General features: G+C 30.9%; 1 protein-coding gene across 3 annotated transcripts in view; it reads left to right on the top strand.

Moving 5' to 3' along the window:
- Positions 1-14,241, top strand: part of LOC143206585 (putative G-protein coupled receptor CG31760) — a 337,104-nt gene that overhangs the window by 276,304 nt on the left and 46,559 nt on the right. For all 3 annotated transcript variants that reach the window (XM_076419193.1, XM_076419192.1, XM_076419194.1), the window contains exons 8-9: positions 2,452-2,572; positions 12,627-12,759. In XM_076419193.1, coding sequence (XP_076275308.1) covers positions 2,452-2,572; positions 12,627-12,759 — 254 coding nt within the window. The remainder of the gene's footprint in view (positions 1-2,451; positions 2,573-12,626; positions 12,760-14,241) is intronic.

Raw genomic sequence — 14,241 nt, 5'->3', positions numbered from 1 at the left:
AGTAAACAGTAATGGAGTAATCAAGAGTTTGAAAAATTAATCATGTGTATAATATACAAGGATCAGTGAGGCACTAGTAAACTAGTAACATGGGATCCAACGGAATTATCAGTAGGATAAAGAAACACTGTAATCAATGTAGTAATTAGTAATGTAGAAGAGCTTAGAAAATTATCCCTGTATAATTTACAAGGACCAGTGAAGCAACAAAAAAACTAGATACATGGGGTCCAATAGAATTACAGGTAGAATGAAAAGCTATTGAACCTAATGAAGAATAATTTAATTAGAAAGCATTAGGATTTGATATAAATATCAATTCAACACAACTGGATCTAAAGTGGAAGAAATTAAAATTGACGCTCGATCATATTATAAATTGAAAGATAGATCTAGATATTATGTTCATTGATGTTTCATTATTAAAAGGACACGAAGAATAAATAGTGGAATGGAAAAAGCGGAGGTAGAAGAGATTAAGTTTCATCAAAAACGCATAATTTAACGACTGCTTGAAGAGTTGGAATGGAAATGAACCTATCTGGTCTAAATTGGAGGAAACCAATTCTAGACGAAAAACTTCGAGACCAAGGAAATTAGATGACTATGAGCTATATGTCGCCTATTGTCTGCTTATTTCAACAGAAAAGATACCAACAGTTGAAGGTGGAAATGGAGTGATAATGAATCTGACAGTAATGGAAGTAACAAACATATTAGGATTTGATTCTGAAGAATCCGGTCTAGACGAAAATAAGAATAGAAGAATGTGAACTGTGAAGAATGCTAAAAGAAAAAAAAACTGAACACCATTAATAACTGATTTAGATTATATAGAGATAGATAACAGAAACAAGCTCATAAAGCAGAATAATGGTTTGAAAGAGATATATGAATGAGTTGAAGGTAATAGGTGAAGAAGCAGAAAATGGGGATAGTGATGGCCATTTAGTTATGATACCTCAGTGATACCAGAAGACCATGGACCAATGTAAGGCGGAAGTGGATTTGAAGTTATGAAGACTGGTATGGTAACCAACTAGGAAGCTTTAATGGATTCATACTATTTGATAAAAGCAACCCAGAGGCATGGAAGAAATTCATTCGAAGAGATATACATGTGTATGTTTGGCAGCCCAAGAACAAACTATATAATTGATATTAAATTGAACAGTATTTTGGCGACTATTTCTATAATTCTTCAAAGTTTTTATTGTTCAAAGAGAGAACTGTTTTTTTTTAAGAAGAAAATTGTCTGTTACCTTTGTTTATCACTTAATTGTGTAGATTTATTTGATTAAATTATTATTTAAAATTTAATTCTGACGATGTAAAAATAGAATAGTACTAAGTTAAAACAAATTTGTATCTACATTGTAATAGTTTTGTGCTGGCAATTTAAATATACTTTTGTAATTTTTATTTACAATCTTAATTAGGTTAAGTTATTTAGTACATTTAAATTGAAGAGGAGTGTTAAATATATGACTTGTCTCGATACAAGAGCCAGTATAGAAAAGAGGAAGGAAAGCTAATAGAGGGCGCTGTGACTTGTACCGAGTGGGTATAAATTACCAGAGATCAAAATAAAGTTTCTCTTTTGTTACAAGGCCATAAGTGGTGTATTAATTCCGTCCCGTCCCGAATCATAAGTGATTCGTAAAAATCTAAACACATTACACCAATTAAATAGAACATTATTTCTATATATTTAAATATCTATATTACTTAAATAGAAAATAACTTTAAATTAATAAAGTTCACACTCTTAGACTAGTTGAGGGTATATATTATTTTATGCAATTGATTTATTAAAATATATCCAAATGATCTTATCTTATCTTATATTAACTTATCTTATCCAAAAAAACGCAAGTTCTTAATGCACTTTAAATACACTACTATTTTTAAGGACATCTAACACCTCTATTTCGACCAATCGAAATATACTTTAACAACTAATAAATAAAATATACTTTTACAACTAACATAGTCAAACTATGATGACGAATTATGAAATATTAACATTATGAAATAATTATTTCATAAAAATGTCTAATACATTGGCGTACATAGAAATTATATAAACGTACTTTTCAGTGTTATTTTTCTACGCCGTATATACATATTTTTATCAAATAAAACGTTTATTGCTAAAAGTAAACTTTGTATCATATCCCGATAATTATGAACATATCAATACGTTCAAATTGCAACGCCAATAACAGATAAGAGATCTCAGACAGAAAGCGAAGGAAGAAAGACAAAAAGCTCCCGCAGCTTGGCTGATTTGATTTTTTACTTCAGAAGTAAAATTTGCCTAAAAAAGATTGCCTAAAAGTATGCGTTAATCAAGTAATGTCTAATTTAAAATATACAATTATTAAACATATTTATTTAATTTGACTATAAAGTTGTAACAAAATACAATATGTTTTGTTTTTTTTTCAGTGTTTAACGAAATTTTCCATTTACACTTCACCATGGTCAAGAGGAAGGTATCAGTGTCATTGCCGAAAAGGTTTCTATTCACCATATCACGACGGCGTCTTTAATGGATCACTAGTCGAAGGTATGTGCAAGCTATATTAATCTTACAACAATAGTTTCATGATAATACTTAAAAAAAAGTTTACTACAGAAAAAAACAAATAGAGTGTTGTGTTTGATTTCTCAGAACAATTCCCGAGGAGGAATTCGATCGAATCGCAGTTATTTAAAACAAATGTTCGCACTTCTTGCTGAAATTATATTTAGTGAACTCTATTTTGAACAACAATTTTGTGCAAAAAGCTAAACCTATTACACCAAAATTAATCAAAATATTTTGAAAATCATACAATGATTTAATTAGGTAAATCTGAAATAATCTGGTTGATTTATTGCAAAAGTTAATTTTCACTAATTTAATACTTCCTATTAGTTTATATGCTACATTTCTCATTAGATTTTTATTCTAAATATATATTTATTTTACTAGATAAATATACTAATTTATTTAAACAAAATATATTTTCTGATATATAATATACAGTTCTTATAATTTTAACATAAGAAATATCAAAATATGCTAATAACAAAATATATTATCCAATTAAATAGCCGATGCGCGTCATAGATTACGTGAAATATACGCCAATTGTAGTTTGCAAAAATGTAAAATTCGTTTTAAACTTGCAGCCATTCTATCTCAACCATATACTCATTATATGCTTCTCATTTTATCTTAGTGAAAAAAAGATAGAATGCTGTCTGATGCGTCAAAATATATAACCCGTTTAGTCTATAAAATTCTATTTAGGTTGACACTGATGGTCCACGTTGCCAAATATCTCCAAAATTCTTTAGAGGTTACAAAACGGCAAACTTCGACACAAAAAGTCATATTTGATGCGGCAATATTGCAACGTGCTAACATCATAAATTTTGAGGACCTCCATTGCCTGTTTTATTAGACGGGCCATAGTTAAAATATAACTTCGCTTCAAGTAAAATACTACGAAATTGTTTCATTTACTTTAATAAAATATGAGATCGTGTAATCTGCTTCACAACCAATACACTGCTGTTGGTGCTGCATATTCTCTATTTTCTTCTGTCGCTTTTTCTTAAAACTAATGACTGTTTTCAAAGGAAAATCCACATATTTTAATTTACAATGTTCCATTTTATTTTTATAACCTAACTTTTAAACAATATCGAAGAAAATTTGCATTAAACATCGCATTTAATATATTTTAGGCGAAATTAGAGCAGCAATATCCAATTATGGAAGTCGTATAGAAAAATTATCAAAATATAAAATGGGGGATTTTTACTTTAGCCACAACCATAATTATCGTTATGCTTCTGCATATATCGTTAAAGGATATCACCGTCTTGTTTTAGTCATAAATATAGCTTTTCCCCAATATGAATGACTCTAACACGTCCAAATACTTAGTATAACTAAATAACATTGATATTTATAATTACAGGTGACCCATCTACTATTAATACCTTGATTTTTTCTTAATTTATTCTTAATACGCAATACTTTCAAAGCTTTCAATATCACTATTTGACATACTTTTTTAGGAATAGAAATTTTAATACTCAATACGAATTAAAGCATTGCTTGATAAGTTTTAAATTAAAGACAATTAGAATTGTATACGACATTATATCCTAATCAGCATTTTAATAGCAATTTAAGACATTTGAATGATTCAAGAGCAAGCCTTAAATTGTAATAAAGCAAAGTAATTTGCAAAGTGGTCAAGACGATAGGACAATCCTCCTACTGTTGCGATAGTCACGGGTTCAAAACCTGCTGGGGCATGGCTGTACTTTATATTTGTGATTGTAATTTTAAATGTCTTTATAGGGAGCTATAGAAAATCCGACAAAGAATAACCATCCCTGTTAGGCCAGTAACAAGGCTGAGTAAGACTGAATATCTTCTGGAATGATGTCTAAGTAGGTGAGTGGCGGTAGTCGGTATGCCGAAAGCCGTAGTTTGGAGCCCACGTTAAACTGTAGGTCCAGTATAAATAAACCCTCGTTGGTAAAAAGAAAACTTTAAAAGATTTAAAAAATAATTTTAGAAAGTATTGTTTAAAAAATTATAAAAACACATGCGATAATCATCTATATACTATCTAAAGCTCCGAAAGCAAGAAACTGTGAATAATGATAAATAAATCATTAAAATTGTGAAGGAATTAGAAAGGTTTAATACTAAAATTATTACTGGTGAGTCATATCGACAAAAAAAAAGCGTCATGGCTTGCTACTCAACATGAAGAAAATATTTCAGCCATATTTGAAAAACATCTTCTTAAAGTTGTGCTTCCAAAGACTATTTATTTCAATCATGTTACAAAAATTGACATTTGTATATCTAATGTTAAACAATTAAATGAGTTCTATCAAGTATTATGATACCAAGTGTTTTACTAATCTGATGTTGGTTAGCTACTTTGCGACTGATACCTAAATATTATTCGGCCACAATATGAGACTTATTTGGAAGGGGAGATATATTGTAGATATTTTACTGATTCATCTGTTAGGCCTTGGAATTTGAACAGTACTTCAATGAGATATTAGCAAACAAGTCTAATGTCCTGTATAACGTGTGAACATGAACTGTGTATAAACACAAGGCGGTATTTTATTTTTTATGAGAAGCAAGAGTAAAAATCTGCAGCTGTAAAAAAAAGAGTCAGTGGTAAAATCATAAACAGTGATAATAAAGAATTATTATTCATGAAAATTCAAGAGCAAATTCAACGTCGTTTTCTATGGAGTTCCATTCTGCAAATCCGACACTAAAAAGGGGAATTTATCGTTCTTATGTTATTCGATGCTCCTTCCGTTACTTAATGCTATTACATATAAATATAGTTTTGCAAAATTGACATGATTATTATTATCGTTTAAAAAAAATAGGAATGTATTTAAGTGATAAAAAATTATGTTTATAACACTTAGGCCGTATTTGAAACTTCTATATCAAAGATTTTTACAAAGAAAATTTATCAAAAATGTCTACATTTTTGTTAGTTAAATGTCCTGAATATAAAAAATCCAATTAATAAATCAACGATTCAGTGACAATACGTACTGTTTTGGAAAATCAGATATCAAACTTTTTATTTGTTTCGAAAGTCTCATAAATCACTCCGTTCCAGATCGAATAGAAAGTTTTCACATTCAGATTTAATAAAATCTAGTAAGATAAAAATTTTAAATTACTTTTATTATATTATTTTATACGTGACGTAAATAAATTCTTCTATGCCCATATGAGAATAATTGTTTAAAAGTATTGTGAGGTCTAATATCTAGAGTAATTAAAAAACACTGAAAATATTGATCGAAAGTAAATCAAATATTATCATTATTTACTCCAATTTTTTCTAATTATCAGTAAGTGATCACAGTCGAACAAAATAAAATTCTACTGTCGAGATTAGTTTTTTACTAGGTCTCTATCATGAGAAAAATTTATCAAGATCCTTACAAACCTCTAGAGAAATAGATAAAATGTGAGGCCCAACAACTTTAAATAAAACGCAAGTTCAGTGGATATTACAGAGACCCTATTCAAGATCAGTGAAACTTAAGAAGGGTGAGCTGAACTGCTTGATTTACTGGAGGTCTCGTACCCCGAAGACGTAAATATAATCAATATGAGCCTCCTGAAGAAGATATATAAAATAAAAGAAAAACTAAACAGTTTATATAATAGTTTACAGAAAAATTATTTTTATTACATAATTTAGTGTAATACAATGGTCTCAGAGAGGAAGTTCAAATTATAAGCAAAATAAAGGCATTTATATATCAAAATAGTCAAAATTTCATCACGTAATACCTTTCAAATATGCTCCGTCTGTTCATTCAGCGATAAAGACGTAAACTACATCAAACAGTTATCTTTTCATTGCATAGAAACTTCAATGTCTCTTTTCTGAGTAAATTGCGGACCAATATTTTTAACTCTGGTTACTTACATAACCCTCAAAAGGAAAATTGCCTTTCTCATAGAAAATTCATACAAGACAGAAAAGCGTACCAATCCCCAAGAAGTCGCAAGTATATGCTAAAAAACGAATCTATTTTTTTAAATATCTCAAATATAATATCTGTACATAATATCTTCAGTTTAACTAACAATTATTTTCGTTTCTATTTTTTTTAAGTTTAACTCGCATCGTATCTCTAAGATGTTAGCTATCTCAAACAATTTGCAGCCAGTATAGCCCAAATACCTATTTTATTAATTACATCCTGTATTAGATATGCTTAGTACAATCTTAATTTACAAATTAATTTATTACTACTGTTCTGTTGTACTTGCACCAATATATAAGCAAAGCAAGTAAGGGATTAAGACATCACTATGTATTTCCCAAACTAGAAGAAAAATAATCTACTTAAGTAAAAGTTAAGAAAACACTTATACACTAAACATGTTCTTGTGGATTGTTTCGCTTCAATATTCTGATTTCCTGTGTGTTGTCCAGTAGCTGTATTGCTTCCACGTTGCTGTGATTCGGCAAACTTATTTAATGTTTTAAGGTGATATCTTGGATCATTTCGTATATCCATTTGATTTCGAGGTTATCGTGCAGCTCGTCGTTAGTTACGTAGCGATAGACATTGATAATTAATCGTAGAACTGTGTTTTGGGTGCATTGGATTACTAGTTGGTTTGCTGTCTTAGAGCACCCCCATATCTGCGCCAAATTGACTTTATGATTGCCTGATAAACCAATCTGTTTGATTTTAGGTCAAATTGAGAGTATCTTCCGACTAACCAGTACAGCTGCTTGACTTTGAGTCCAATCTGATCTGCTTTTTGTCTAACATGATGTTTCCAATTTAACCTACCATCTGATATATCGGATACCCTCGGATATTTGCTTGACGAATCGGGCATCCGCCAAGTGATATAATAGGGTTTTTGTCATTTCGCCGATACGCAAAATTAACATGGACAGATTTGGTGCTATTAAGCTGTATATTCCAGGCTCTAATCCATTTATAGATCTTGTTGACCGCTACTTGTACTTTTTCTACAGCATTAGGCAGAGATACATCTCTTAGCATCATAAATGTGTCGTCAGCAAATGATCCATTTACTGTTTCTGTTGTTGTTGATGTATAAGCAGTATAGAGCAGAATAGGAGTGGTCCCAAGGCCCCAGTCGAAATAGGTTTAAGTGTTGAGAATTACCCTTCATGCAAGATTCCAAATTTTATTTCGAAAATGTATAATACCATCAGTAGACTGTGATTCCGTAGCAATTCCAAATAACTGCCAACTAGATTATTCAGCATTGCTAATATTTGTACAAAGTTCATATAGGTTTATCAAGCTACTATTTGACATTATTAATATTTTTTCCATAACAAGATAATGTTTAAACAACAAACTATTTTTGTATTGTTTTGAAAATAAGAAAATCTATTTTACTAAGAGTACCTAATCTCGTAAACTAATAATGAAAAATAAAACAAATTTTGACACCTACCGTTTGGAGATCAGTACTACCCAAAAATTGTAAAGTGGTCTCATCTTTAAATCAGAACAAATATTTATTTACTGCCAACATTCTATAATTTATTACATTTATCGTTATAATTCAATGACTTATACACATTTATAACTATAATATAAGCTGCACTCGACTATATTTGCATATAACAAAGCAGTTTAAAACCTTAGATATATTTAACTACACAACTTAAACGATATATCCGCAATATTAAAGCTTAACTTGAAATATTTTATAGCCAATAAAAGTTCAGGCATAAACTTAAAAACGATGTCGTCTCCTCGGGATACTTGGCCATTATTAGAAATAAACATTTTAAAATTTTACATACATTTAATGACTAAACGGTCTTTAAATTTGTTTTGCTAGGTTTACCCTGTCATACAAAATTGTTGCCATTTCAATAAATACGATAAGATTATTTTCTACGTTCAGTAAATTATGGTCATAATCTTGATTGCATTTTATATATGAAAGTTGATAAAATTCCAGTGGACAAATTGTTTTAAGACAAATTATTTAATGCCAAACTAGAAGTTAGGCTAAGCTTATACGTGATTCAGAAGAATAAATATAAGTTTATTTCAGAATTTTTTTGGCTATTCAATGATATTGTCAAGAAATAGACAATCCTTACTGTCTGAGAATATATCAATTAAAATTGTTGCAACATTTGTTCACAACTATTAACTATTTCCTGAGAACTTTTTTGATGAAACAAGAATAAAATAAGATTACACAAAAAATATACAATAGTTGTCAAAAAGATTATGGCCTTGGACATGGTTTACACCATCAGCTACTTTAAAAATGGAAAAACGGTCTGAAATCAATGTTGCATGGATTCGAGCTGAATGATGAAATTGTACCAAAAACAATAACAAATAAAAACAAAAAGTACAACTAAAAACATGAAGCATGTATGAACAAATTTATAAAAAATAAATATCATAAATAAATAAATTTATACATATTTTTCTATCAATTTTTTTTAATAATATTTTTACCCAGTTTTTACACTAAAAGTTTCCTTTTAACCAACTAAAGTTTATTTTGACTGGACCTATCGCTTAATGTAGGGTCGGACCCATGGTCTTCGGCATTAAGCCTACCAACTGGCGAGTGACCAACTTGGAGAATATTCCAGAGGACATCCGGTCTTACCCAGCCTGATTACTGACGCAACTGGAATCATTTATGGTCGGATTTTTCACTCTTATCTTTTGAACCATCAGAAACATAAATTTACCGCTATAAAATCACTGCGCCAGCCTAGTCCGCTGTGCAAGTTTAGTAGTAAAACACACTGGTGATAGCAGCATATTTTAAGAGTGGTAATTTGTATGCTGAGGATACTTTGAAGTTTGTACGCATACAAGTTTCCCAGAAAAAGTTTCTCAGGCGAGTTATAGATGTTCTTATATTCTCCAAAAATTTCCAGACTTATCGGAATGTCAACGTACCTCTACTCCCGATATTTGTTTATTTAATTGTCAGGGTATAGAATCATACCTTAGACCACGGCATATCTATTCAAAGCATTAACCGGTCATCATTAGAACTATTTCAAAATAATTAAATTTTTAGAAAATCTTGGACCGAAAAAACATTGAAAATTTTTGATAGATAGCATAGCCTAATTGTGGTAATATTCGGCAATGGCAGGTTATGTAAACAAGCGAAATTAGAAATATTGCACCACAACTAACTCAAATGAGAGACAAACATAGTTGCACAGTTCTCCTTTCAATATAAAAAGTACTTTATAGAGAAAATAACTCCGTTGATACCGCTGAACATTTTGATAAATAAAGGCATTTCTACTTTTATACTTTACTTAAACTACACTTCTCTTTTATCTGATACTTTGAAATTTTAACTGCCCTATTGGGCGTAACAAACTTTTTATATAAACAATTGGAGTAGCAGTAATAAAGCATAATGGACAAAACTGAAAATTCAATATTTCAATACACTAATATTTCTTTGCCAGACATTTAATTACTTACTGACATTTCCGAAGTATTACATTTTCCAAAGTTTGCTTTTCGAGCCTATGATAATAGAGCAAATAAGTCAACTGCAATTATGTACAACTGTAAATTAATCGCCTATATTTTGTCTAACTCAATATTCCTATTAATTTTTGCTGTTTTAAAATATTAGAGTTTAAATGTTAAAAATACCAAACCAATAGTCTTCAACAGGGGAACATCTTAACTGGTCATCTAGCGTATACATTCTATTAGAAGACACCTTTTCTAATAGATTTATCAGAGGTGAACATTAATTACAATAATCCCACTGTTTATGAGTACAGCATGTAACATGTAATTGATAATGTTTCTCAATTTGTAGCCATATAACATATAACATGATCTTCCAATGACATATATCAACCTTTAATGATAATCTGGCGTTTAGCGAAACAAGCTTAGAAACTTCAGTGAAGAAGTTCTTGAAAAAAAACGCCAAGTTATAGACCTCGTATTTTGGGGATCGGGATGCTCATAAAATTGTATTCATTGAGAACTTTGAGCAACGCAAAACTATTTATAATGAACAGCTAGCAGTGACTACTGTCTATTTTAACCTCAACAAAATGTTCCAGGAAGAGAACTTCGACTCAAATGATAAAGTGAAATTCGCAATTGAAGACTATTTTGAAAATAATGAAAAACCGTTTTACGAAAAAAAGTTGACAAATCAGAGAAGCGCTTGACTTAATACGGTCATTCTTGGAGAGTATCTTGATAAAAAAAGTTGAATTTTATCTAAAATTTGTTATTTTATTAAGCAGGCCCTGGACTTGATTGATGTGTCATTATATAGTCCATCCAATAAAATGTCATCAAAATGTATGACGTCGCACCTCGCAATGTTGGTGCTTTAACTTAAAATTTTGGTTTATAACGTTTGTTTGTAAGACATTTGACAATAGTGTCGACAAAAAGTGCTAATACAAATCGAAATTTACATACTGATTTGGTTACATGTTCCGACGCATCAAACAATATTCTGTCCCTTTTTAACTAGGGTAAAATGAGAAGGAAAAACCTTCTCTGGGAAAAACGAATTTTACATTCTTACAACCTGCATTTTGCAGTATATTCGACACCATCTATGACGTGAATTAGTTGTTTTATTGAAATGATTATATTTAGGATCTAATAGGTCAATTGGAATGTCGCCGGCCTGACACATAGACATACATAGATGGCGCTACTAGAATTAAGTCCATATATTTTTGAGTTAGCTCTCAAAAGATGCGCATATAAATTTTACAGCTACCGGATCATTAGTTTGTGAATTATAGTATTTTGAGTGAAAAAACTTTAGTTATTGTGAAAAAAATGGTTAAAAAGGAATTTTGCGTGTTGATAACATATTGCTTTTTGAAGGGAACAAATACAGTTGAAGCAAAAACTTGTCTCGATGCCGGACACTGCCCTAGGCAAATCAACCATCAAGTATTGGTATGCCAAGTTTATAAGTAGTGAAATGAGCACCGAAGACGGTGAAAGCAGTAGGCGCCCAAAAGAGGTTGTTACCGGCGAAAACATTAAAAAAATCCACAAAATAATTTTGAATGACCGTAAATTGAAATTGAATGAAATAGCAGAAACTCTAAAGATATCAACTGAACGTGTACATCAAATCATTCGCGAATATTTGAGTATGAGAAAGCTCTGTGATTTTGATCAAAAACAACGACGAGTTGATGATTCGGAGCAGTGTTTGAAAATGATCAAGCATAATAAACCCGAGTTTTTACATCGGTATGTGACAATGGATGAAACATAGCTTCCATTATTTTACTACGAAGTTCTATCGACAGTCATCCGAATGGACTGCACACGATGAACCCGCTCCAAATCGTGGGAAAACGCAACAGTCGGCTGCCAACTTTATGGCGTCTGTATTTTGGGATGCATTACATAGCGTTATTGGACCGTTCTAAGGACGAAACCGCCGAAAAATGGCCCAATTTGAAGAAAAAGGAAGTACTGCTTCATCAAGACAGTGCACTGTTTCACAAGTCAATGATAACGATGGCAAAAATCCATGAATTGGGCTCCGAATTGCTTCCTCATCCTCCGTATTCTCTAGATTTGGCCCTCAGCGACTATCTCTTGTTCACAGATCTCAAAAGAATGCTCGCTGGGAAGAAATTTTCGTCGAATGAAGGGGTGATCGTCGAAACTGAGGCCTATCTTGAAGCAAAGGACAGATCGTACTACAAAAATGGTATCGAATAGGCGGAGGGTAGCTATAATCAGTGTATCACCCTTGAAGGGAATTATATTGAATAAAAATATCTAATTTTGCCAAAAAATGCGTTTTGCTATGGTAGGCCGGGGACTTTGCAATTGACCTGTTATATATAGAAAAAAATACTGACAAAAACAAACTAGTCTTCTCTCTCTTATATTATATATTATTATATTATATAAATTGTTGTAATACATTTCCCACATATACATTGTGTGGTTTTTTTGTCTAACAGTATTGTTATAAACTGATATCAGAATTTTACGATGAATAAAATTTGACATAACATTTCTTTCTTTATTTACAGTCGCATGGGAAGAAAAGCTGGAAAACGCCAGCGATTCCTGGAACGCCATATTTCAGTGTCGTAAATGCGCGCCCGGCTGTCATTCCTGTATCGACTCGTCCCCTTGTCTCGCTACTTACCACTGGCCATTCAGGTAAAATGAACACGCTTTCAGCGGAGCTATCGTCACCGCCATCTATTTATTCGTAATTGAAGAGGGCAAAGGGGAAACAAAACAGACCATCACACACACACACACACACACACAGACAGATACACACACATACACACAAACGTTCGCATAGGTATAAACAGTGCGTATTGTTCCTTTATGTTCAAGAGGGACATGTTTTCATAACAATAAAATTAAAAATTCCTTGGTTTTATTTGTGTTTGTTTTATTATAGTATAACTATTCCTTTAAATTCGATAAAATATATGTGTTATGAATATTCAATTCTACGAATATGAACTTTATATATTCTACAAGTATGGATATGGTTTAGTGAAACAAACTTAGATGGTTCAGTTCAGATGAAAAAATTTTTGAAAAAAAGCAATGAAACGAATGTTTTAGGCGAAATCATACCTTAGAGAACAAGTTACCTTAATGAATAGCAATCGGTTAAAGCTGTTTAAATATATAAAAAAAACTCGAATGTTAGATTGCAAAGTTATAGACCTCGTATTTTGAGGATGGGGATGACCAAAATACGAGGTGATACCTGAGATATCATAAAATTGTATTCATTGATAACTTTGAGCAATGCAAAACTATTCATAATGAACATTATATGGCGTTATGCAATTGTGAAGTGAAGAATTAGAAAAAAATCTTCACAGATCTAGCTAGCAGTGACTAATGTCTATTTTGACCTCAACAAAATGTTCCAGGAAGAGAACTTGAACTCAAATAATAAAGTGATTGTCGCAATTGAAGACTATTTTGAAAATAATGAAAAACCGTTTTATTTATGTGTGTTTTATTATAGTGTGACCGTTCCTTTAAATTCGATAAACTATATGTTTTATGAATATTCAATTCTACGAACATGAACTTTACATATTCTACAAATACGGATATATAATAAATCTCAAAAAATTCTAATATGATTAGTATTATACGTATTATTTTAAGTTTGAAACAATGTTTATTATTTACGTAATGTTATAGCATATGAAAGATTTTTGAAATTCTTGGGGGTTGTCGAAAAAATTATCGATATTTTTAACCAATGGACCATGGAAATCACTAATTATTTTCGCGAAGGTAGCAGTTAGAAGTATTTGAAAAAGAAAACACACTAAAACAAATATTTATTTCTGAATATAGCCTCATCTAGGTAAATCCAATTTTTTCAAAGATGTTTCTATACCTTTTTATAGTAAAAAGAAGTCTTATATTCAAGGCAAATATGTTTGTTTTTTGTTGTTGACAAATCTTTGGTCAGTTGAAACTACTTTATTTCGAATTAAAGCTCAATTATTGGCTAATACTTTTTGGAATCGTTCCAGAATTCAGTACTCTGATGGCTCTCCCGATCAGGTTGTCCTATTTAATCATCAATCAATCACTATCACGACTAACAGATCAACAAATAAGGGCTTTTTTGTTCTTTAAACAACCGTTTGTTTA

Source organism: Rhynchophorus ferrugineus, unplaced genomic scaffold, assembly GCF_030347505.1.
Source record: "Rhynchophorus ferrugineus isolate W39M unplaced genomic scaffold, kcgeb_rfMv2 rfM1, whole genome shotgun sequence".
Taxonomy (NCBI): domain Eukaryota; kingdom Metazoa; phylum Arthropoda; class Insecta; order Coleoptera; family Curculionidae; genus Rhynchophorus; species Rhynchophorus ferrugineus.
Note: the sequence above shows the minus strand (reverse complement) of the source record. Positions and strands in the feature narration are given on the sequence as shown.